Here is a 23,727-nt window from a genome sequence, read left to right as displayed (position 1 = left end):
GAGTTGGGGGATGCCTTACCAACTCCTAAGAGCCATCAAAGCTCTTCATTACCATACTTGGGTAAGAGTAAAGTTGGGAAATGGTGGCAGTACCACCAGTAGCATCCAAACGCCCCAAGGCTTAAAGCAAGGCTGTGTACTAGCCCCTACCCTTTTTAACCTTTTTCTCTCTGACCTCACAAGCGCGATCGAATCAGCAGACAACCATCCTCCATTTTTGGCAAACAATCCAATATACTATTTACAATATGCCGACGATATTGTATTATTGAGCAAGACACCTATTGGCTTACAAAGAGCTATTAATAAATTAACTCTGTACCTAGAACGGGAAGGCCTAGCACTTAACAAAGAGAAAACTAAAGTGGTCCGCCTAGTTGACCGGCAAAACCTAAAGTACAAATGGATGGCCCAAGGGGCACCAGTGAAAGAACAAGAACACTATAAGTACTTGGGCATTACAATAACTAAAGGAGCAAATTATAAGGACCACAAAATAGCACTCAAAGCAAAAGTACAATCTTTAATCTTCGCGTATCGCTCTCTAAAGGAAAAAATGGACTGCCCCAATTACAATCATTTATTAAAAACAATGGCTGCACAGATTATGCCCACTTTATCCTATGGCTTAGTCACGTGGTGCGGTAAGGAGGTGGACCTTTTGAATGAACTACAAATTAAAATTTATAAAGCGGTCTTCAATCTTCCCAAATCTGCTTCAGCCGCACAAGTCAGGCTCGAATTTGGACTGCAAAATCAGAAGTTCCGGAGCATGAGCGGCTTCGTGAACTTCTGCCACAAACTTAGATCTGCAGATCCAGACTCCTTGGACTGGCTAAGCTGGGAGGAAATTAAAAAACGAGGGGAAACTGAATCCATGAACAATTGGGGAAAGTATTTGACATTCTGCGTGGAAAAGTTAGAGCTAGCAGTCGCTTGGAAATCAGGGACAGATAAAGTAAGTCTAAAAAAATCAGCCAATACAGCAGCAAAATGGAAATCTTTTTTTGAGGACAAAGAGTTATTGGCAAAACGGCGGCATGCCTGGACCATCCTGAACAGCTTCACAACCCCAAAAACACACACATATCTAACATCCCACTTCAGTGGTCACCTAAAAAAGTCTTTTACAGCCTATCGGATGGGGATGCATGTCACAAAGGATTTACTACCGTCCTGGAAATCATCACACCAGACGAATCAATGTCGCCTTTGTGGGTACAACACCGAAACACTTGTCCACCTTTTCTGCTTATGTCCGGCCCTGATAAGTCAGAGACGACTCTTATTGAAACCCATCTTTAATGCTCTCAACATTCGATCCTGCAGACACGCAGTCACAAGCTGGCTCGGTGGTTCCAACATAATCCTAGTATGCCGTGGAGTCAAATTCTTGGCAGAAGCAAGAAAACTTTTAGACCTAATAGAATATGAGGACCATCCAGTTCGTGGGCAAACAGGGCAAACAGGGCGTGCTTAACCCTAGGACCTCACAAGCCCCGCCCCCAAACAAAACAATAGCCGAGAGACAACAATTTTAGTAATTTTTTAAATAAATTTTGTATCGTTATTTTATTATGCAAATTTTGTAATAATTTTAACTAATTATGCAAATAAAAAAAACCTTTGAACCTTTGAATACTATAATACTCAGCGGTCAGCAGCCAATTGTAGCTTATTCCTCTTACATTCACATAACTCACATCTACTACGTGGTTTGTACATCACGATTATGTACTAGGCAATAAATCATCCATCAGCAACAGAAAAGGCACGGAATAAGTGAAGAGATCTGGCACATACAGCGGTCCAATCAGAGAACGCTAATTAACCCCTTGCGTGCTGATGACAGAACAGTTCCGTCATCAGCATCGGCTGAGCTGTGCTGATGACGGAACCGTTCCGTCATGACTCCGCCCGCGCAAGGCGGAGTCAGCACAGGCGGAAAATACGCCCCGCACGCAAGGGGTTAAGTCCACTGCTGGAGGTCCCAAATATCAATACAACAATATAGTATCCCGCCAAGCGTTGTAGGGATAATAGTGTATACTACACAAGACACGGACTGGGAGTGGGGGGGTGGTAGGTCACGCGTACTGGGTATGTTGGCTCTGCATGACTAGTGTGGGGGAGGAAAAAAATCCTTTTTTATATATATAACCCTCACACACTCTAGTAGTGTCATGCTTCATAATCGGACTCACCCTGAATCCCAAAGGTCAGGGTGGGCTCAACCGTATTTCAGGGAGCACTTAAGGATAGAAGGGGACCAGGGGACTTAACTAGAGATTACAAATCCCTCACCTTCTCCTAGGTATCCATTTATTAGTGGAGAGGGTGGGGAAAGCTAAAATAAGGTAAGGTTTAATGTGAACCTTTATGGTCCTATGACCCTATGTTTTTTTGGCCAACTTGTTTCACCCCTATTCTAAGGCCTGACAAGGTCTCGGGCTTTCATCAGGGTATCAAATAAATACCTCTCTGGTCAATTGAGTTACAAAAACGACTGACAGAGTACTGTCATGTTCTAAAGTGAGGGTAGTGTTAATATTTGCCCATCATTTTTTTTGTAGCATCTCCCACGACGCATGGGTGTCACGTACCTCAGGATCGAGGGTTGGGCTCCCTTTAGTCACACATTCATCAAGGGTTACCCTGGCTATTTGACACCCATCAGTCATGGGTGACGCTACAGAAAGAAAAAATGATGGGCAAGTATTAACACCCTCCGAGAATCTATCACTGTCTGGTGCACACCTTCGCTTCTCCCACTCCAGTCAAAACCGCTCACTCATGCAGTATTAGAATATTTGTTTACTAAGTGACCAAGTCGTCCTGAAGCCTCAGTTACCCCTTCCTAGTTTTCATCTTGTATCCTGAACTCTCTCAGTCTGTGCTTAGTTTGAGCCGGTGGTTGCAGGTGCGACCCACCGGCATTCATTTTTGGGGAATGACACTCATTTTTCCTCCGCGGACTTTGATTCAGAGCAAAAAGCATAAAAGGGGGGAGAGAAAGATGAAAAAGCAGTGTCAAAGTGGGAAAGCAGGGATGAAAGAGAACCTGCAAGAGCGAGAGAAAGAGTCAGGGCCTGATTCACAAAAGTGAACGTACATTTTTGTAAACATTTATGATCTTTGGGAATTCACAAAGCCATTTTATAAGTAATATATTTACAACTGCCGGGTTCTACGCACTTGTGGCAGAGACTCCGCACATCTAAAGACAGGCAGTCGTAAAGATACTACTTGTAAAATTCCTTTGTGAATTGCAAAAAACGTAAACTTACACAAGCGTGTAAGCTTACCTTTGTAAATAAGGCCCTCAGGGAGTGTCTGGTGGTGGGTTAAAGAGGCATGTGGTGGAATCACGCTTAGACCGCCTTAGTATTCTGTACCCTGACCTTCGATGGTGCAGGCCGCGGGCTTTTGAGCAAATGTTTGGGCCACGGCTCTTATTGTTTTACGAATTAAGCACTGCTGTCAGTCCTCCATAACCTGTAATGGGGTTTAGAAGCCTTTTCTTAAGGACAGTGACAAATATCTGCAAAGTGTTCTTCTGGGTACAATGTCCTGACGTGAAATCTGAGTGTCTGAATTGTTGCTTGAAAATACACAAGTCATATATTTTCCGCCCACCAACTCTTACATAGGATCCCTAAGTCTTTACAATTTTCCAGCTGGCAATTGTGAAACCATTGCCACAAGACAAGTTTGCCTCCTAGAATTGTCAAAACTATTGTCGGGCCTTCGGTCTTCTCAGGGGGGCCAATAGCACCCCAAACCTGTTGGCCTGATCTTTAAAGGTGCATGACCAATAATTTACATTTACTGATCATCATCACCTCCACTTTCCCTATGAAAAGAATATTGTTGTGGTAGTGCAGCACATGCTGTGAACCGACCTCTATGTACTGTCTATTCGAACAAGCATTAGCAAAACCAATAGGTTGCGGCTTTATAATGAGTGCCGAGCTGTTGGCTTTTCCAGTGATTGTTTGTAAAGCATTGTTTAGAAAAGAAAAAATAGTGTAGGAAAAAAAAAACACATAACTTATGGAATTTCAAAACTGTACATTGAATACAATGTTTTCAATCTATATAAATGGCATGGTTCATTTTTCAAATACTTTTCAAGCAGGAAACTCTGAACAGAATTTAAAAAGAGTACTTATGCATCAAAATGTAAAGTGAAACACTTACAAAGGCCTAACTCACTTTTCACAGGATTCAGCCATTTGGTCTTCTGTAGTAGCCCAGAGAATAGATTAATGAGCCTCCAGGAAAAAGGCCCTGCTATGTACACGTTCTGCCCCAAACAGCTACTGATTGAGTGCAGTAGGCGAGGTCGCCCTTTCTTTGTGTGGCAAAGCTGGTACTTTCATATAATATGCGGAATGCAGGAGATAAACTAAACAACCCTTACAGTCTGCTCTTCAGTCATACCCCAATTATATATCCCTGTTGCTGTGCATTCACAGACAAGCTGGGAGGGGTGGAGTGCAACATAGCGAGGGGGGTGGGTATTTGTGGGGGTAACAGCACTCGAGGGAGAGAGCTAGAAAACACATGCACTCTCATGGGGTGCTGCATGATATAATAAAAAAGTAGTCCCCTAAATATGAGCAGTGAAAGAATACAATGGAAGGATATTAGTCAGCCAGTCAAAATCGAAAGGACTTAAAGGTGCTAGGCTCATGGGGAGGGACAAACACATGAATGGGAAGGCAAACCACCTAATAAGAGGCAAGCAAATGAGAGTGACAATAAAGCAGACCAAAGGTAAGCAAGGGGCGGATTGTAAGCCCACTGTAAGTCCACAGTAGGTTTTTCATATTACTGCATGTACAGGTGAAAGTAAAACCTTGATTTTCACTGCTCCGGTGCATCTATGTCTAAAAGTAATGCATTTTTCGTCCAAATTCACCCTTTTGTCAACGGAATCCAAAAAGCTTTTTTGCAAAACAGGTTGGATGGGAAAGTTTAAACTTACTTCATCAGTGTCCAAATAGTCTTCTAATGCAACAACATTCTGCCACACATTTCCTATTTTCTCCGTTTGTCAGTGGCATATGAAATCTTACCCAGGCACCCACCCACAGCATCTAAAGATGGGTGGTCATACTTATTGTTTTTATGCATACAGGAGACACATTCCAGTATCCCATTGTGCCCATGGTGTTTTTGATTTTGGGTAATACTTGTAGCATTACAAAGAAACCTCTTAAAGAGAAAAGTTTACAAAGACAACCTAAACAATGACATTACTGAAGGGAAAAGTCGTAACAGCAAATACATATATATTTTTTGTTATTTTAATAAAAAAATAACATTGAAGAAATAGACTTTTTAAATGTTAACACATTTAAGATGCCACTCACTACAGGGCAAATGTTATGGTTAGAGTTGGGATAAGGATTCGAATTATGATTAGGATCTTGGATGGGGTTAGACATAATTTTGGAGTAAAGAGTTTACATGTAGGCGTCATTGAATGTAGGAGTTTGGGTTAGTGTCACGGTTAGTGTGAGTCTTGGAGGTGGTGTTTGGCAAACCATTTAGTGGAACAGGAATGAGTAGCAACAATTCATTGCTGCAGATACCCTAGTGTCAGTAACCCCATCATAGTAGCAGGTTTGTTGTGGATTTGTCTTTGCAGCTGCATTACTTTGTAATAATATTCACTGTAATGGCATACACCAGAGGATGGGTCAGGGGAGGGGCCCCTTGTTGTGGGAGTGTGGTTTGAAGTTAAAAAAAAAAAAAAAAAAATTGAAGTTAGACGTGTCAGTGGTACAGTGTAAATGTAGTTCTGCTTAAACTACAGAGGTAAGAAGTCTGTTCTTTTCAGTAACTCTCCCGTGGATAACCAGATAATAGAAGAGTTTGCAACATTGTGTACCCAAGACTCTTGTTTTGCCTCAGAGGTTTTTTCAAACATTTTTTAGTGACCATCTTTATAAAGTTTTGCCAGGTTGGTAGTATAGTTCACCAGCACTAAAAGGCCATTCCCTTTGTATTTAATAAGATTTCACAAGAAATTTAAAAAAAAATGAGAATAATGCAACTTCTTGCATCAGGTCTCTGCTTATGTCACGGATCTGGACATATTACCTTGGTAAAGGGTGGAGGGTTGGGTGAGTTGTCAGTAGTAATTACTTTCTAATTGTTCTGTGGTCAGCTTTTGCCCAATTACAGAGATTAAATGAAGGCATAATGCTACATCTCTTGTCGGCTGACGATAACTGCTACTCGCTTTGACTCATTCGCTCGTTCCCAAACATTTCTTAATACAAAACTATACTAAAAGAGACATTTGAATGTTTAAACACCACAACTGTGCAATGAGTACTGTTCTTTTAGGAGACTTTGTACCAGCATGGTGAATGTTGAATTTCAAATTATTTGGAGCATGCGCAGCAAATTCTCTCTATTGTGCTTCGGCTACCTTTGGCTGGCCAACAGTGCTTACGCACTATACTTATTACAAAAGCGTCATTAAGCTCGATTGCCGGCATGTGATTACTTTAGGACTCATAGATAATGGGGTGATTACGTTATGCTATAAATAGTAAATTGGATATTGAGATAAACACGTAAAGAAGTATCCTTTCTCTTTTATGTTTGCATATATGAACTAATTAAAGATTAGGTAGGTTTTATGTTTATTGCGTATATGTCATACAAGTTATAGGTAACTGATTAGTGATCTTTTGAAAAAGTCCAACTATTCAATTGCAATTTTGTGGCTCAGGTAACACAATAATGTCTTTGATTAGATTACTTAAAATGAAAGATTGAATGCGAGTGTTTCTAGAGCCGAATGTACCCAGGATTTTTCTGGCCCGCTCATTGGATAACAATGTGACCCTATGTCATAGAAGGATTTTCTTTTCGCAACAGTTAAGACCATCATTGTTGAGGGGAAGTTTTCTGTTTTTTGCATTTCATGTCACTCTCAGATGGAGGCTGATTTATTGGTGGTGTGGGTTGTGCATTGTCTGATGGTAACACGCTTTATAGCGTTTCTTATCTCACTCACCTCATTACATTGAGTATTTTCATGGGTCTTTTGTGCCTGTCTAGAAAGGTAAGCAATGGGCATGAAAACCTTTGCAAGAACTCAGGTAAATTAAAATAAATGGAATTGAAACTTGGGAAACACCTCTTCTGTTCAGAATGCAGGAAACTGAAAATGCAGCAAATACTTAAATAAAATTAACCAAAGACACTCCAAATTGTCAACATCATACAGGGGAAACTTTAATTTCTGTTTTTCAAAGGGATCAGTGACAGAATATTGTAAACAGAAATATTGTGTGGATATAATATTTTGTCAAAAATATCGAGGACCAACATATCAAGAAGGTATGTGCATAACGGAGTTAGATCCTCCGTGTTTCCTTTACAACGTGGGACACGCCAGGGCTGCCCATTGTCGCCACTCATATTTGCTTTAGTCCTTGAGCCTCTAGCGGCGTGGATTAGGCTGGACTCCTTCATTTGAAGACTTAAATGGATGGACGGATGGGAAGAGCACATTTCCCTGTATGCGGATGACATTCTCTTATACCTCTCTAACCCTCCCCTTTCCATTGACAAAGTAATGCAAATCCTCACAATATTCCAACGCTACTCAGGATACACAATAATTTGCAGTAAATCACTTATCTACCTCTTAAACGGAAATATCCAGAGACTGCCCGAGATTGTATGATAAGATTAGCGGAAGATGGGTTCAAATACCCGAAGATTCACATCCCCGCAACTTTTGAAACCTTCTACGCCCAAAATCTAGAGCCGCCTCTGATGTGTCTTCCAACATTGGAGGGCTCTGCCTCTGCCTCTCCTAGGGAAAATGATGGTGTTATCCTGGTTTCTGTACATACTCCAAAATACACCTTTCCCTGTACCCCCTCCTACTTTCACCATAAACAAAGAACTCCTCACTCTGCTCTGGGGTGGGTGCCCTGCTCCTATCACCCTAACGAGGGAGTGGTATGATGATGGCATCGCCCTCCTCGACATCCAACAACACTATTGGGCTGCACAACTTGCGGTGATCAATCATTGGACCATCTCCCTGATGAAGAACCAGCATACCGCCTTAACAAGATGGCAATGCACCCAACGGGTTACATTAAGGCACTGTATGGCAACTTACACCCTCAGAACTTTTGACTCCCTACAGCAACTGCACTTGGTCTTTGGCGATCGGTGCAACAGGCCCTGGGCTGGAAAGACAAAGTGACTTCCGCCTGCCCACTAAGGGGATAATGCCCAACTGGGAATGCTGGGAAAGTGACAAGGCTTTGACAAATGGAACCTCATTGACATCTCCAGGGTGGGGGAAAGGGGGAGTCATTCCATTTGCAGACCTACAGTGAGATTACCACTTGGCATCCACAGAGTCATACAGATACCTTCAAATCCGCCATGAACTCCAAGGAGTGATACAGAATGGGGACGACGTCCCTATAATCTCCCCACTGGAGGATCGCCTTAATGATGAGCCCATGCCCAGAAAGGCAATTTCACTCACTTATAAGAAGTTGCTACATTACAGACCCAATACAATAGCTCAATTATGAGAGAAGTGGGACAGAGACCTACCTGGGAGGGATGGAGGACGATAACTGGCAGGAAGCACTTGCATACCCATGAGAAGTGGACAAAAGGGCCAGATTCCGCCTTGTGCAATTAAAAATTTGTCATCGAAGTTACTACGCCAGCACCACCCTGGCGCAAATGGGCAAGGCGGGCTCCCCACAGTGCCATCGCGGATGTAATCAGAACAGGACATTTTTTCATATGATCTGAGAATACCCACCCATTCAGAACTACTGGTGTTCCATGGTTTCTTGTTTAAACAAGGTGTTGGGGAGGTTGGGACGGCCTCGGGGAAATGGTGTTTGCTCAATGTGTGGGAGGCCAAAGACCTCGTCCGTATGGACCAATTATTCATGACTGTGGGGTTGATGGTACAAAACGTAACATTGGATGTGAATGGAGGGCAGTCCATGGGCCACGACTGGGGGCATGAAAAAAGATATGGATTAATGCATGCTGGCGGAACCTGACGTTTACGAAGGAAGGGGCTGCCCCGGGGAATGGGTCAAGATTTGGGGGAAATGGAACAATTTTAGAGGCAGCTTGTGTACTATGCCACTCTCTCCTGATGCTGGTGCTGGAAAGCACTGTATGACCTCTATATATCACTGATTATCGAAATGTGACGTGCTGTTGTATTGATTCAACTTTCAAAAAAAAGATATTTTAAAAAAAAGAAGGCAGAGGCAAAGACGTAAGTACAGATTTACTATTTGTAACTCTCCTTCTAAGTACCTTGAAGATATGTATATCATCAAGGTACATATTTGTGGAGTTATATGTAGTCAACTTTGCCTCCACATAGAAACTTACCGTCACAATATTTTTGTCCTCGATATTCTTGACACAATATTTTGTTCCACGATATATTTCTTTTTCCGATATTCTGCTAAATACCTTTCAAAGTGGCTGCTGTCATCTGACACCTTCAGTCAGATCTGGCTTTTAGGCAACTGGACTTAGCCTTCTGGGATTTGATGCTTTGCTTTAAGCTTTATAAATATAAGTCAGGAGTGGCTAAATGTTACTCAATTTTTCTGTAAGCATACACATATTATTTAATCAAACAAAATAGCTGATTTTGCAAAAATATCCTTTAATGTGTATGTGTCCTTATACTCTGTTAGTAACTGAATATTACAAACACGGATACAATGTGATGCTTTTATAGTCAGTAGAAGCTGTTCTCAGATTTGGGTGTCTGCTCTTATTTTCAGATTGGGGCTTCGCTTTTTGCCAGTAACATCGGCAGTGGACACTTCGTGGGACTTGCGGGCACCGGAGCCGCTTCGGGGATTGTGATTGGTGGCTTTGAATGGAATGTAAGTGACAATATTCTCTTAACCAATGGGGTGAGGACACCTCATGGCTCAGACAAGTGCTTTTATACTGCCTCTTTTACCCAGGCAGACCACTGTAACTGTTTAACTCAGGGCATCTCATGAGTATTCATTTTTATGTTTAATCATTGATTGTACCAGCGACCCATTGAAGGTAACACACTTGGCAGATCTCTCTGTCATTCAGGAGAGGAGCCAGAATTTCAGCTTAATTTCTTGTTGTCATACATTGTTTATCCTTGACAAACCAGCTGACAGAAATGGAGTTCCCACGTCCCTCAGAAATAGCAGCAACCGGGGACCCCTACCTATCATGGCAACCTAAGTTTATATATCTGCTGAGAATTTCCTGAGACCAAAAAACCTGATGGCAGAATGTTTTTTTTCAATGTAACTACTTTAATCAGGTATTTGATGCAGCTTTAATTTAGCTCCAAAAACCACTTTAGCACTTCATAAAGAACACTTTATTGTAGCAAGGGCATCTTGAGTGTGGGTAGCTGCATGGAGAACAGTGTGATGTGCGTGTATACTGAAACCAGGCAATGATACCTAGGGGGTAGAAATGAGTCATTGGAGACAGACTCGAGAGCACAAAGGTTTTCACACATTTGCATTGCATATATTTGCAGCACAGTGCAGATCTTTGCTATTTATTTCAGACAGAGCGAGATAACGTTGTTTGACCAAAATCACACACATAGACCCTTATTCGTGAATGTAAATTCACACATGCAGATGTATTCATGAATAAATTTACTTAGCTGTAAGTCTACACTTTTTCATTATCTACCCTTTCTGGATGTAGATTTACACATAAGCTCTGAAATACATCTCATCACCCTCTCAGTTGAGGGGGTGAGACATCTAAGACTTTTCACACATAGGGAAGGATTTTCGCCACCCGGGTGGAGATGTCCCTATTGGGCATTATCTGAAAAATAATAAATATTATTATTTTCTTTAAAAAAATATTTAAATATTTTATTGTAAAATAAAAATTTAAATGAATTTAAAATAAGTATTATTAGCCTAAAGCTAGTAAAATTAAATGTTAGAGCGCATCAAGTCATCAAGTTTCATCAAGTCATCAAGTTTCAATTTTCAAGTTTATTTCTAGAGTGCATTGTTAATTAAAACTGTCACACTTTTAAACAATAAAAACTGCAATAAAAATTAGAATATACAAGACTACTGTGATCAAATACATGATTGCACATTCAATTATATAAAAAGAAAGGAAACTTAGTAAAATGCAATTTGAAAGGCAGCTTGTTTTTGATAACAAAATATACTTGTGCTTGACTGTGCCAATTATGTTAAAGTCTCAGTACTTAGCCGTAGGCATGACTGTCCAAGTTTTCAAAAATATGCAAGAAAGGAGGATTTCCTTTTATAGACAGGTTGCAGCATGAAAGTATGTGAGATGAATTAAAAGGAGAGATCAATGTTAAAGTGCTTAAGTGCTTGCCTACTTGGCTGCATGACCTCCCTGCGAGATCTGGCTGCGGTCCCATTATGTAGTTCCTGGTACCAGTAAGTTAACAGTTTCCCCTGGGTCGCAGGTGACGAGGCCGTGACTACCTGGTCTAGGTTTGCCGGATGCCTGGAGTGGCTTAGGGTCTTTCATTCAATTTTGTTCAAGTTTTTCGCAAGGTTGCTGCTGAGCTGGATGTCCTTCCTGTTAAAACCGGCTAAGATTGCAGGCCTGCATCTACAACGCCCTTAATGGTTCCAAATCGTCCGGAAGCTTGTTTTCTGGTCTTCCATACTCCTTTTGCAAATGCATATCTGCCTCATTACTAGAGAGGAATTGCAATTTCTCAAAATCTCTAATCCAGTTACTCCAGTGTTCTACCTTATCCCAAAGGTACACAAAAGCACAGATAACCCACCAGGGCGGCCTATCATCTCCGCTATAGGGGGGGCTTTTGAAAATACCTCTAAGTACATTGATTAATTTCTATGTCCCATAGTGAAACAATTGCCATCGTACATACAGGACTCTAGCGATTTCTTGCGGAAGATATATGATCTCCCATGGGAGCAAGACATGTTGCTGGTTACGATTGATGTAACAACGTTGTATACCAGTATAAAACATGACGATTGCCTGCGAGCCATCAAATACTTCCTGAAGGATCGCCCAATTAACCTTTGGTTGCAAACTCAAATGCTATTGGCTATGGCTTCTGTATGTTTAAAAAACAACTTTTTCCTGTTTGATACAATACTATACAGGCAAATCTGTGGGACTGCGATGGGCACCTGCTTTGCCCCCAGCTATGCTAATTTGCATATGGGATGGTGGGAGGAGCAGGTGGTCCTTGCGGATTTCCACGAGGAGAGGGAGGCTAATATCCTTCATTGGAGTCGTTATATTGACGACTTGTTTTTAGTCTGGAAAGGGACAGAGGAAGCTGCACGAGCATTCATAAGAAAATTGCAGAACAACACCCTCAACTTAAAATTTACAAGCAAGATAAGTGCTACGTCTATCAACTTTCTAGACCGAACCATATTCGTCAAAGACTCCAAACTCCAGTCTAACTTGTACAGAAAGCCAACCGCGGGAAACACGCTGCTTCACGTAGCTAGTTTTCAACCGCAAAGCCTCATAAAAAGTATACCGTATGGGGAGAGCCTTAGAGCCATACGAAACTGAAGTGACCCAGAAAGATTGAACGCTGAACTTACTACATTAAGTTCAAGGTTTAAAGCAAGAGGGTATACTCAAGAAAATATTAGGAGTTCCATTTGCAAAGCAAAGAAAAGAAGCAGGGAAGACATTTTGTTTAACAAAAATAAAGCACAGAGTAAAAAGAGAACAGAAAGTAACCAACTGAGAATGATAACAACATATAATCGCAAACACAAAGAAGTCAGGAATATATTAAACAGACACTGGCATCTAATCTGTAATGACCCAGTGCTCCAGACTCTAGTGCAGAAGAGACCAGCGATAACATACAGAAAGGCAAGGTCTTTCAAGCAGATGTTAGTATCCAATATGCTTCCACCAAAGCAAACTGTAAGTGGGTCTAAATGGCTTAAAAAAAATCAGGATTTGTTAAATGTGCCAAGTGTAAGGCATGTAAGCTGGGGAAAAACACGCAGACTTATACTCTTGGTCTATCAAAAAGAGCCAAACAAATATGAGGCTTCTTTTCATGTAAGACAGAGTATGCCATCTACGTGCTTCAGTGCCCATGTGGCCTGAAGTACGTGGGCAGCACAATTCACCCTACCCATGTCAGGATCCTTCAGCATATGATAGCCATACGTAACGCTGATAAAGCGTACCCAGTGGCCCGCCACTTTGAGGTCAAACACAACAAGGATGAAACAGGGCTCAGTTATTTTGTAATTGACTGTATCCCACCGAGTGTCCGAGGGGGGAACAGAGAGAAGAAACTGAGGCGCCTTGAGTCCCGGTATATTTTAGAACTTAAGAACACATCTTTAAAGGTCCCAAAGTGTATCAGTAACATACTAATTCAAAAGAAGAGAAGAGTAGGCAGTAATCCAGGATTTTATGCATTAATATTTGGCACTATTTTCACTGTTGTAGGGTGTTTCTGTCTTATCTAAAAGAGTGTGAGAGTCAATAAAAAGGTAATGTCCACTAGGGCACTATTTATTGGGTAAATGGGCGAGGCAACGTGTATCTGCAATAGCCTACTTGGGCGGAATCACGGAAACGTGTAAAATTGCAAAAATTGCATTTATGGCACAAAGCGCAATAGTCATATTTGACTTAAAGAGGGCGGAGATATTTTGGTAAAGCATTTAGCTATGCTGTCTGTTTGATGACGAAAAGCGGTATTGATAAAGTTTCCGGCACAGGGTAACATAAAAAGCTCTGTTCGTCAACATGAATTGGTTGCATCAAATCATGAGCAAGATCAATCTGTAACCTTAAAAGCTTCATCAAAAATATTTATCATTGCTCAAGTGGTTGCGCTGTTGCGCTTTTAAGAATAATTTGTAAATAATGTGTATTGAAACATTTATTTATTATTGCCTGCATCATGCAACTACGAGTCTGTCCTCGCATACTCTCTTTTTGTAGTCCATGTTACGTGATTGTTTTAGTGGTGCACAGCAGGTAAAATAGCGACTGCTAATATGTAAAAATTCGGTGAACAAGCTTGCTGGTCAGGCGAAACGCGTCCGAAGGGCTGACTATGAAATAAATTATTTTTGGCCAATACATGGTGTCATCAACTCGTTGTACTTTGCTACATGGGAGAGGTGTATATATATATATATATATATATATATATATATATATATATATATATATATATATATTCACTGAAAAAAACAAAGGTTTCACAGCAGTTATAGTTAGCTGGAAATTTTACTGACATAAAACCATTGAAATTCCCACGTTATAGTTAGTTGGACTTACTATAACTTGCGCACCTGCAATGCACTGCTGATGAAGTCACATATTACATCACTCATGACATGGTCAGTGACATCACTCATGACATCACTGATGACACCATCCAGTGAATGTGTGTCTTTCTGAAATATCAATATGTTTTATATATGTATTTGTAAAGGTCGATGGACGAATAAATGTTTAAATAAGTGTGTAAATGGATGTTTATTTTTAATAAAATATTGATTGGTTAACTGGCTTATAAAGTGTATCTTAGTGAATACATATATTAGCGAGTAATTTTTAAATATTTTAAATATATGTATCAGTGTTTCACTTTGTGTATAAGTGGCTGCATGGGTTGGGGACTGACTCACTGTTTGTATGTGTTTTTAAGACAGCGTATGTGCAGGACTTTATGGGTGGATGAGTGTGAATATGTGTGTGTTAGTGAGTGAATGCCTGCCTCACTAGTGTGTTTATGAGTAACTACATATGTTTCAATTTAGTATATGTGAGTATTGATGTATATAAGTGAGTATATGTGAGAGTGAGAGATTGAAAGAGTTCCTGTTTAAATAAGTATGTGTTTCTATAAGTGATTGTTTAAGAGAGTAAGTATGTGTAAGTTTCCTTAGAAGTAATGTACTAGTGTGTGTATAGCTGTATATGCAAATAAATGGATGTTCAATAGTTTATTTGCATGTGTGAGTAACTTTTGGATGACTGTCGGTGTGTAACATGATGTAAATGTGTATCACTACATATGATGAGTGAGTATATGTATGAGTGACTATATAGAACTATTTCTGAATGAGAGGATGTGCATATAGATGGAGGAATTACTGAATTGGTTGTTGTAACTGGTATGGGTATCTCAATTTTTTTGAAAACGCTAGTTTCTATTTTTGAATATGTGTTTCAGGGGTTACATTACACCCAAAGGAGGTCTGTCAGTCTGTCACAAGGATGGTGTCTTCAGTGATGTCATGAGTGATGTCACCGACCATGTCATGAGTGATGTAATATGTGACGTCATCGTTGCAGGCGCTGAGGAAATATAAATTTTATGGTCAAGAAATGTTCCCTAACGTGTACCCCACCGTCTCCATGTACAAGCTTAAAGTGCATGTAACTTCCCTCCTGTGCCAGCTATGAAGACGCAAATACATTTGCGTCCAACGTTAACATGTCCTCTTTCAGATCTACCCTGAACGGGTTGAATATTCCGTTCCTAAGTATGCCATGCCAACGTCTTTTTGTGGTGTACTTCACACGTTTTCCAGCTCTGGCGAAGTAGGCCCCTGAATTCTGCCATCGAGCCTTTTCCTGCCTTCTGACACTGAATGCCTCAGCCTGGGCTGCCTCTGTACCCGTGACCTCTGCCTTACTCCCTGCGCGGCTAACGGCGCTTAGCTCAGCCTGCTGCCTGCCAAGACTGTATTCAACCTTCGAATTATCTGCTCCGCTCCTCAAACATACATTCCTGCCTACTAGTTCAAGTAAACATCCTTCCAGCTGCAGAGCAAAGGGCCCGGCCTCACTGTCTCCGTGCAAGTAATTCATAGCTCCCGTTACCATGGTAGGCCCATGCCCCCTCGCATCTCATGTAGACACGTAGACGCTTATACATGCACTCACAGTCAGTATAGAATAGCCTCTGCCCAAGAGACCTTTCCCTCTAGATAATATGGTTCCCAAACATCAGATATCAGATATGATATAGGTACAAGTTGATCTGACATGCCAGACTTCTGTCTCTTTCCGCTAGTGTAAATGTCAAGTCCCCTGCACCCTCCAGCTCCACGTCAATCACACGTCATGCAGCTGCGCGCGCATCCAGACCTCAGATTTCTGCTGACATTGCAAGATTCTGCTATGTACCCACCTACTTGTGACACTTTCATGTGACGTTTCTAGCACACACCCCTATGTTCACGCCTAGTTCACGCCTTCTGATTACGTATTGCTACGCACATGTTTCCTATCTCGCTTCTCTCAGCTGTTACGCCTTCTGCATGAATGAACTATAAATATTGTACCTCGTTAATAAAGCATTGCTCTATCCCTTCCTGAACCCCAGTGGTGTCAGGAACATGATATCCGGTTCAAGAACCATTCCTTTTTAAGGAATAAAACCCCTAAGAACTCTAACACCACGGACTCTGCGTCTTTCATTCCGATTGAGTTATTTTTGTTTAAGTACTTACCTGCATAGAAATTAGGACGGTAAATCAAATATTTACCACATTATTTTGGCGCCCGAACATGGACCCCTCCCCCACCTTACGCGCCGGTTGGTGCGTTGCAACCTTTGCCCCCTGCCATAAGTCAAGACGGACAATTACGCGTACCCGCAGGATTTCCTGTATCTCCCTCAGGCCTACGGAGGTGACGGAGACTGCGATCAGCACCCAGACGAGGCGGTGAGGAGTGCGGAGGATCCCGACCAGAGCCTAGCCGAAAGAAGCAAGGTCCGAGGTGTCAAGAGGCCCACCAGTTCCGAAGTATCTCCGTGTCGAGTCGAGTCCAGTCCAGTCCGGTCCAGTCCAGTCGAGTTTTCCGAGGCCTTCTGTTCCGTGCTTCCCGGTGAGTACCATTGCTGGGGACGCATCATGACGGGTGCATTATTATGTATCCGGTAAAGACGAGTTTGGGTACACAAACACGGTCTGCACTGTTTTAGACAGTGTATCTGTACTGTTTAGCAGTATATCAGTTATTCAAGTTCTTGCACTGTTCTCAACAGTGTATTTGTGCTGTTTAGCAGTACATCTAGTATCGTGGGTAGTCATGTGTGTTCAAAATGTTTTCATGTAATTGATGTCGTGGTATGAGTGATTGTTTGATGTACATTATTGTGTTTTTGTGTAACTAGCTGTGTTCAGAGTAAGTAACAAGTATCGAGTATCCAGTACTAAGTAACAAGATGCCGTTTTTCAATAAATTAAGACAGATAGGAACTAGGAAAGGGATACTAGAGGAAGAAATTCCTATCCCCCCTAGGGACACTCCTGGAAATTTTATGTATCATAAGCATGGCTTAGATGCCATACTGTATCTAGATTTATGGGCCGATTATACCAAGCACCTAGACGAGAGACACAGATGGCCCGTTACAGGAACATGGGATGCCGAGTGCATCATGAAGGTAGAAGAAGCGCTATGGAAAAAGAAAGCCAGACAATCTCAGAAAGACGCCATAGAATTTTGGCGTAAAGAATCACATAAACGTGCCGAAAAAGCACTCCGAAAAGAAGACAGACATAGAGAAGAGTCGGATAGAGTCCGAGAAAACGAATTAGTTAGTGAAGGGATCCGAGTAAAAGCAGAACAAGTAGACCGTATGCGAAACAACCTTGTAAATGGCATGTACTTTGTGGCCGAGGGTTTGCCTGAAGCCACTTCAGAAATACCGAAAGATCTGCCGCCGCCATTGGTTCCGACTAAAGTAAGTCACAGGACCACCAAAGACATATTCCTTGCTTCCTATCTAGACGATGTAGCGCCCGCTTACACCAACCTACGTGCCCGCGTCCCGCCTACTGACGGTGACGGAGGTGGCAATCCGCCACAAGACAATATCACGCCATTGCCGCAACAAGATTCACCCGTTCGACAGCCTGTTCCACCTGCTCCTCCACCTCCACCGCTTCCCACATCTAAGATTGACACACTAAATCCGTTTGCACCTGATCCTAGTAAGAGACAAGTTCAGGTACAGATACCGACTCCACAGACATACAATTTTCAAGCCTCCGCTACAGGAGGTGCGACAGGAGGTCTCCAGACCCCGCCAGCAACACACAGATTAAACCTTAGGGACATGTTGAAGCAACGTACACCCCAATCACCCCGTCTCGGCATGCTTAAAGAACCCCTCCCATTTTGCAGATATGATCCAGTACCCGGTAAAGACGATAGAATGTTGTTAGCATCACTACGCTTACGAAAAGTTGCAGATTACCTAGTGTTATTTCCAGGAATGACTGAACACCTAGATAGAATATATCATTTTGTCCAGACTGGGGAAGATCCTGAAAGTATTAAAGAGGCCCTGGCTCACCAGAAAGTTGACACTCAAGGTTGTATATTACGTTTCTTCATAAATTGCTTAATAAGAGAACGAGACAGGCCTGGAGTAGACCAGGAAGAGATGGAAGCACTGAACAAGTGGGGTCAAAATATAGCCGACGGAAACCATGATAAACTGAATTGTATAGCAAGTATGTACAAGAAAATTAGAAAAGCAGTAATAGAAATACACGAAAAAGAAAAAGAAAAAGAAAGTGACAGGAATGACTCCTCCGAGGAGGAAGGACCTGAAGAACCAGACACGACTAAAGAAATGATAGCGTATGTAGGTAAGGGAAATTACCTTAGGAAAGGCATTCGTCCAGAAAGCAAGAGAGTTTTTCTCTCCGGCATATCAAAACCAAGTTCTCCCGAATATCTGTTTCAAGTTACCGATAAAATTCTTCAAGAACAAATGGGGTACCACGTACTCAATTCTATGGATGAACAAGAACTAGCCCGGTCAGCAGTACTATGGGCTGACAACTCTAGCACATACAATGATGATACAGTAGCACAGACATTTCTGAACCTTTCCCCAGACGAGCAGAAATTAGCTGGTGTATACATGATTCAGCATCTCATCACGTTATACAGACAACAACATTCTGATCCAGGTCCCTTACCGGATACATTAGAAGCGCTACTTATGAATAGATGGAGAGGCCTAAGTACCAGATTAATTCAAATAATTCTAGAACAACGACGCAAATATAACGCTTTCTTAGGCCCACAATATGTTTCAGCTCCGCCCCCAGAAAGAAGAATGTGTCATTTTGACAGGCAGAATCCTTTACGAGAAGTACACCCAGTTATGAATGCCAATCATGCCTTGGAACGTGTGTTTGTGTACACACCTTTGACAAAGTTAGAATTGTTAGAAATGAAGAAACTAGTACCCTGTCATGATAAAGACCCTGCAGGTTTTCACCGAGAACTTAAAGACATGTTACTCATGGGAGATTACACGTATACAGATATCATGAAATTGTTAAAGGTACTGCTGCCCACCGGCATCTACGAGAAACTCAAGGAAAAAGAATGGGAGGTGGGAGATAAAAAGATTATATGGGCTGAAATAGAAGACGAGGAAAAAGGTCGTACTCCAGGGCTAGGCCTTGGGGACAAAGCTAAAGCATTACCAGGTTTAATAGTACAGGTCTTGCCAAGATTATTGACAACTAAAAAGGAAGACTGGGACGCAATCTCAGCCTGTAAACAGAAACACGATGAAGACACTAGTGACTTCTATTCAAGATTCAAGACATGTTTCATTATTAATAGTGGCCTGAAACCAGGTAGCGAGTCATACCCACATCTTTTTGTAACAAAATTAGTCGAGAATTCCCTAACATCAGTTAAGAACCGTGTATATAAAGTTGAAAGTACATGGCAAGCAAATACGCCATCCCAGATGTTACAAATGTTACAATACCACCAGAACAGAATTAGAGAAGAACAGGATCACGAACAGAGACGTATGAAAGACACGAAAATGAAAATGTTAGTGGCCCAGTCGGTTCCAGCCGACGGTCAGAGGAAGGGTACGACCCAGACAGGTAATGCAGCAGCTCCCGTTAAAGGGACATGTAACTATGGCAAACAGCCAGGTCACTACGTACATGAATGTCCAGTCCTGAAACACAATATAGCAACAGGTAAAACTAAAGAAAGACCGCATCAGCCTAGACAAGACCAGGTCCAGCAACAGACTTCCCAAAATACACAGCCTATGCATGCTCCACCACATACAGCACAGACCGCAGCGGTGTCACAGCCACAGCCACAGCCACAGCCCATTGCCGCGACGCAGCAAGTTTCACGGCAGATGAACCAGTATGCCCAATCTGATTATCCCGATTATCAGCGATACACATGAAACAGCCTAGAGAGGGAGGTTGGCTTGCCTCTTATTGAGATTCCTGTAGATCAAGAGGGTCCTTATGTACACAGTCAAGTATTGGGAAAAGACAGAAAATTTTTAATTGACACAGGGGCAAGCCGCACAACAATCAGCCATAATGAAGTCCCAGGGGCACCCCTCTCAGGCTCACAGAATGTTTCCCTTGGTTTTTCAGGACAGCCTATTGTAAATGAAGTATCAAAACCAGTCCCCCTAGCTGTAGGTCCATTATCACGTGTTACAGACTTGTTACTGACTAAATCATGTCCAGAAAACTTGTTAGGTATCAAAACATTGAAGGCTCTAGGAGCTGTGATATGTTGTTCTCCGGAAGGAGTTAGACTTTTCCTGCGTGACTTTAAGGGTCACTATGTATTACGAGAGTTTGATGTCAGATTGAAAAATGTACCAAAACACCTGTGGGCACAAGGTCCAACCGATGTAGGTTGCATGCACATTACACCATACCGTGTTACACTCAAACCAGGAGTTGTTTTACCACGAATCAGACAATACAAGTTACCACCCGATGCTGTAGTGGCTTTACTGGAAATCATTGAAGAGCTCATTGCCCAAGGAGTGGTCGTAGAAACCGACTCCAATATCTGTAATTCCCCTATCATTCCGATTCTTAAACGTACTGATCCCAATGCACCGCCAGTATATCGGCTGGTGATTGATTTACGAGAACTCAATAAATGCATTGTCCCACAGTATCCTATGGTTCCCGACATCTCATCCTTATTGACTGCTATTGATTCAGAAGCGACGTTCTTTACCGTAATTGACCTCAAGAACGCCTTCTTCAGTGTGCCCATTGATCCAGAGAGCCAATATCTCTTCGGATTCAGTTTAAATGGACGAAGTTTCAAATTTTCACGTGCACCTCAAGGATTCACAGAAAGCCCCAGCATCTATAGCCAAGCACTGAAAAGACAACTTGATTGTATCCAAATGCCAGTTAACACTGCCTTACTACAGTGCGTCGATGATCTGCTGATCACCGCACGAAGTGAACCCGAATGTGAACAAGCATCACTGACAGTTTTACATTTTCTGGCCGACAAGGGACACAAGGTGTCTCCTTCAAAGCTACAATTCTGTGTTCAGCAAGTTGTGTACTTGGGTCACTTGCTGTCCAAAGTGGGGAGACAGCTCACTCCTGACCGCATCCAGGTAATTATAAACATGCCACAACCCCAGACACAAAAGGAAGTGCGGGCCTTTATAGGCCTCACCTCGTACTGCAGACAATGGATTCCTCAATATGCATTTCTAGCTAAACCACTCATTCAGTTGACAACACAGGAGGCAGCGACTTCGACTGCCCTCCCTTGGACTCAGGAACATACACAGGCCTTTGAGGAATTAAAGAAAGCTTTATGTCAAGCACCAGTTTTAGCGACACCATGTTACAGCAAACCTTTTAAACTTTTTGTTACAGAACGTGATGGTACAGCGTTGTCTGTCCTCACTCAAGATCAAGCAGGTTCACATAAGCCTTGTGCTTATTTTTCAAGTACATTGGATTCAGTAGCCCAGGCACTCCCTGCGTGCTTAAAGTCAGTTGCAGCGACAGCCCTAGCAATCAGACAGAGCGACTCAATTGTATTAGGACATCCATTGACAGTACAAGTTCCACATTCTGTAGAGGTTCTTTTAAACCGAACCCAGACTCAACACTTGACTATAGCACGACTGACAGGTTATGAACTGACGCTATTCCAGCCGCCCATAGAAATCAGACGCTGTAACATTCTGAATCCTGCAACATTGTTACCTTCGATTACGACAGATTCAGCCCCGCATGATTGTATAGAAATCATTAATGCAGTAACAAAGCCCCGACGAGACTTAACAGATGTTCCACTGACAAATCCAGACCTGACACTTTACGTGGATGGTTCATGTATGAGAACAAGCACAGGAGAATTAGTGGCCGCATATGCAGTGACCACTGAAACTGAAGTTAAAGAAACACATCGTATTGATACACTGTCCGCTCAAGCAGCAGAGCTTATCGCTCTGACCCGAGCCTGTATACTAGCCAAGAACAGAAATGTTAACATATACACAGATTCACGTTATGCTTTCGGAGTCGTACACGACTTCGGGGTGTTATGGCAAGAACGAGGTTTCTTGACCTCTCACGGTGCCAAGATCCAACACGGTCCCCTTATTCAAGCACTGTTAGAAGCAATACATCTGCCTTCAGGCATTTCTATCATGAAGTGTAAAGCACATACTAAAGTTACAGACTCTATTTCCCAGGGTAACGACCTGGCAGACCAAACAGCAAAACATACAGCATTGACTCACACCCAGACAACTGATGTGACAAAGACAATAGTGCCGACACATTGTATGACAGTTAGGGATCCCACACTAGATGTAATCGATATTCAGACACATGCTACTCCAGATGAAATCAAGAAATGGACTGAACTAGGAGGGATCCAGACAGATCAGGGATGGATGACGAAGGGAAAATCTACATGGTTTCTCCCCGATTCTATGGTTTAAGTCATAATAAATACAGCACATAGTCCAGCACACCTAGGAGAAAAAGCTATGTTAGACAGTTTACAGAATCTCTGGTACAACAAACATTTACGAGCAGCAGCAAAACAGAAAGTGCGTACTTGCATGATCTGTTGTCAGTTCAATCCAGGTAAAAGCGTCCCTGTAGAGCAAGGTGGATTTCATCCTCCCGATCACCCTTTTGAAGTCCTCCAGATGGATTATATCCAGATGGACCGTTGTCGAGGATTCAAGTACGTCCTCGTAGTTGTTTGTGCACTTTCCCGTTGGACCGAAGCATATCCAGTCCCAGATTACACTGCCCCGACCACTGCCAGGCAGCTGGTTCGAGAATTCTTCCCACGGTACGGCCTGCCTCGTATCGTGTACTCAGATAACGGACAGCCATTCTCGTCCGAGCTCATGAAGCAGGTTTCACTCTTGTTAGGATACCAGTGGAAATTCCATTGCGTCCGACATCCCGAGGCAGCTGGCCTTGTAGAAAGACACAATCAGACATTGAAGACACGTCTCGCCAAAATATGTAAAGAGAAAGGGGTCGACTGGATAGTCGCCCTGCCAGTTGCACTGTTCTATATGAGAATGGTTCCCCATTCGAGATCAGGACTATCGCCGTATGAGGTGGTTTTTGGCCGACCACCAAATATGTGGGGTACGCCCATGCCTAAGAAAATAACCGATGTTGACTGTAATATGCTGACAGATTACCTTGCCTCCTTGATGTCTGCACTCCAATCCTGTCGTTCACAGGTTGCCGCAGCCTTTCCCGACAACACTGATGTGAAGCCACACGATGTCCGTCCTGGTGATACAGTCTTAATACGAAATTTCGACAGGAGGAGTCCGCTGGAGCCCCGCTGGCAGGATCCGAA

At 42.4% G+C, this 23,727-nt stretch overlaps 1 protein-coding gene across 1 annotated transcript in view; it reads left to right on the top strand.

The window, feature by feature from the left end:
- SLC5A1 (solute carrier family 5 member 1) overlaps positions 1–23,727 on the top strand; it is a 296,325-nt gene that overhangs the window by 36,201 nt on the left and 236,397 nt on the right. Inside the window, exon 3 of the mRNA XM_086942805.1 lies at positions 9,825–9,929. Within this exon, the coding sequence (XP_086798931.1) occupies positions 9,825–9,929 (105 nt within the window). The remainder of the gene's footprint in view (positions 1–9,824; positions 9,930–23,727) is intronic.

Source organism: Lissotriton vulgaris, chromosome 11 (assembly GCF_964263255.1).
Source record: "Lissotriton vulgaris chromosome 11, aLisVul1.2, whole genome shotgun sequence".
Taxonomy (NCBI): domain Eukaryota; kingdom Metazoa; phylum Chordata; class Amphibia; order Caudata; family Salamandridae; genus Lissotriton; species Lissotriton vulgaris.
This window is presented reverse-complemented; position numbering and strand designations above follow the sequence as displayed.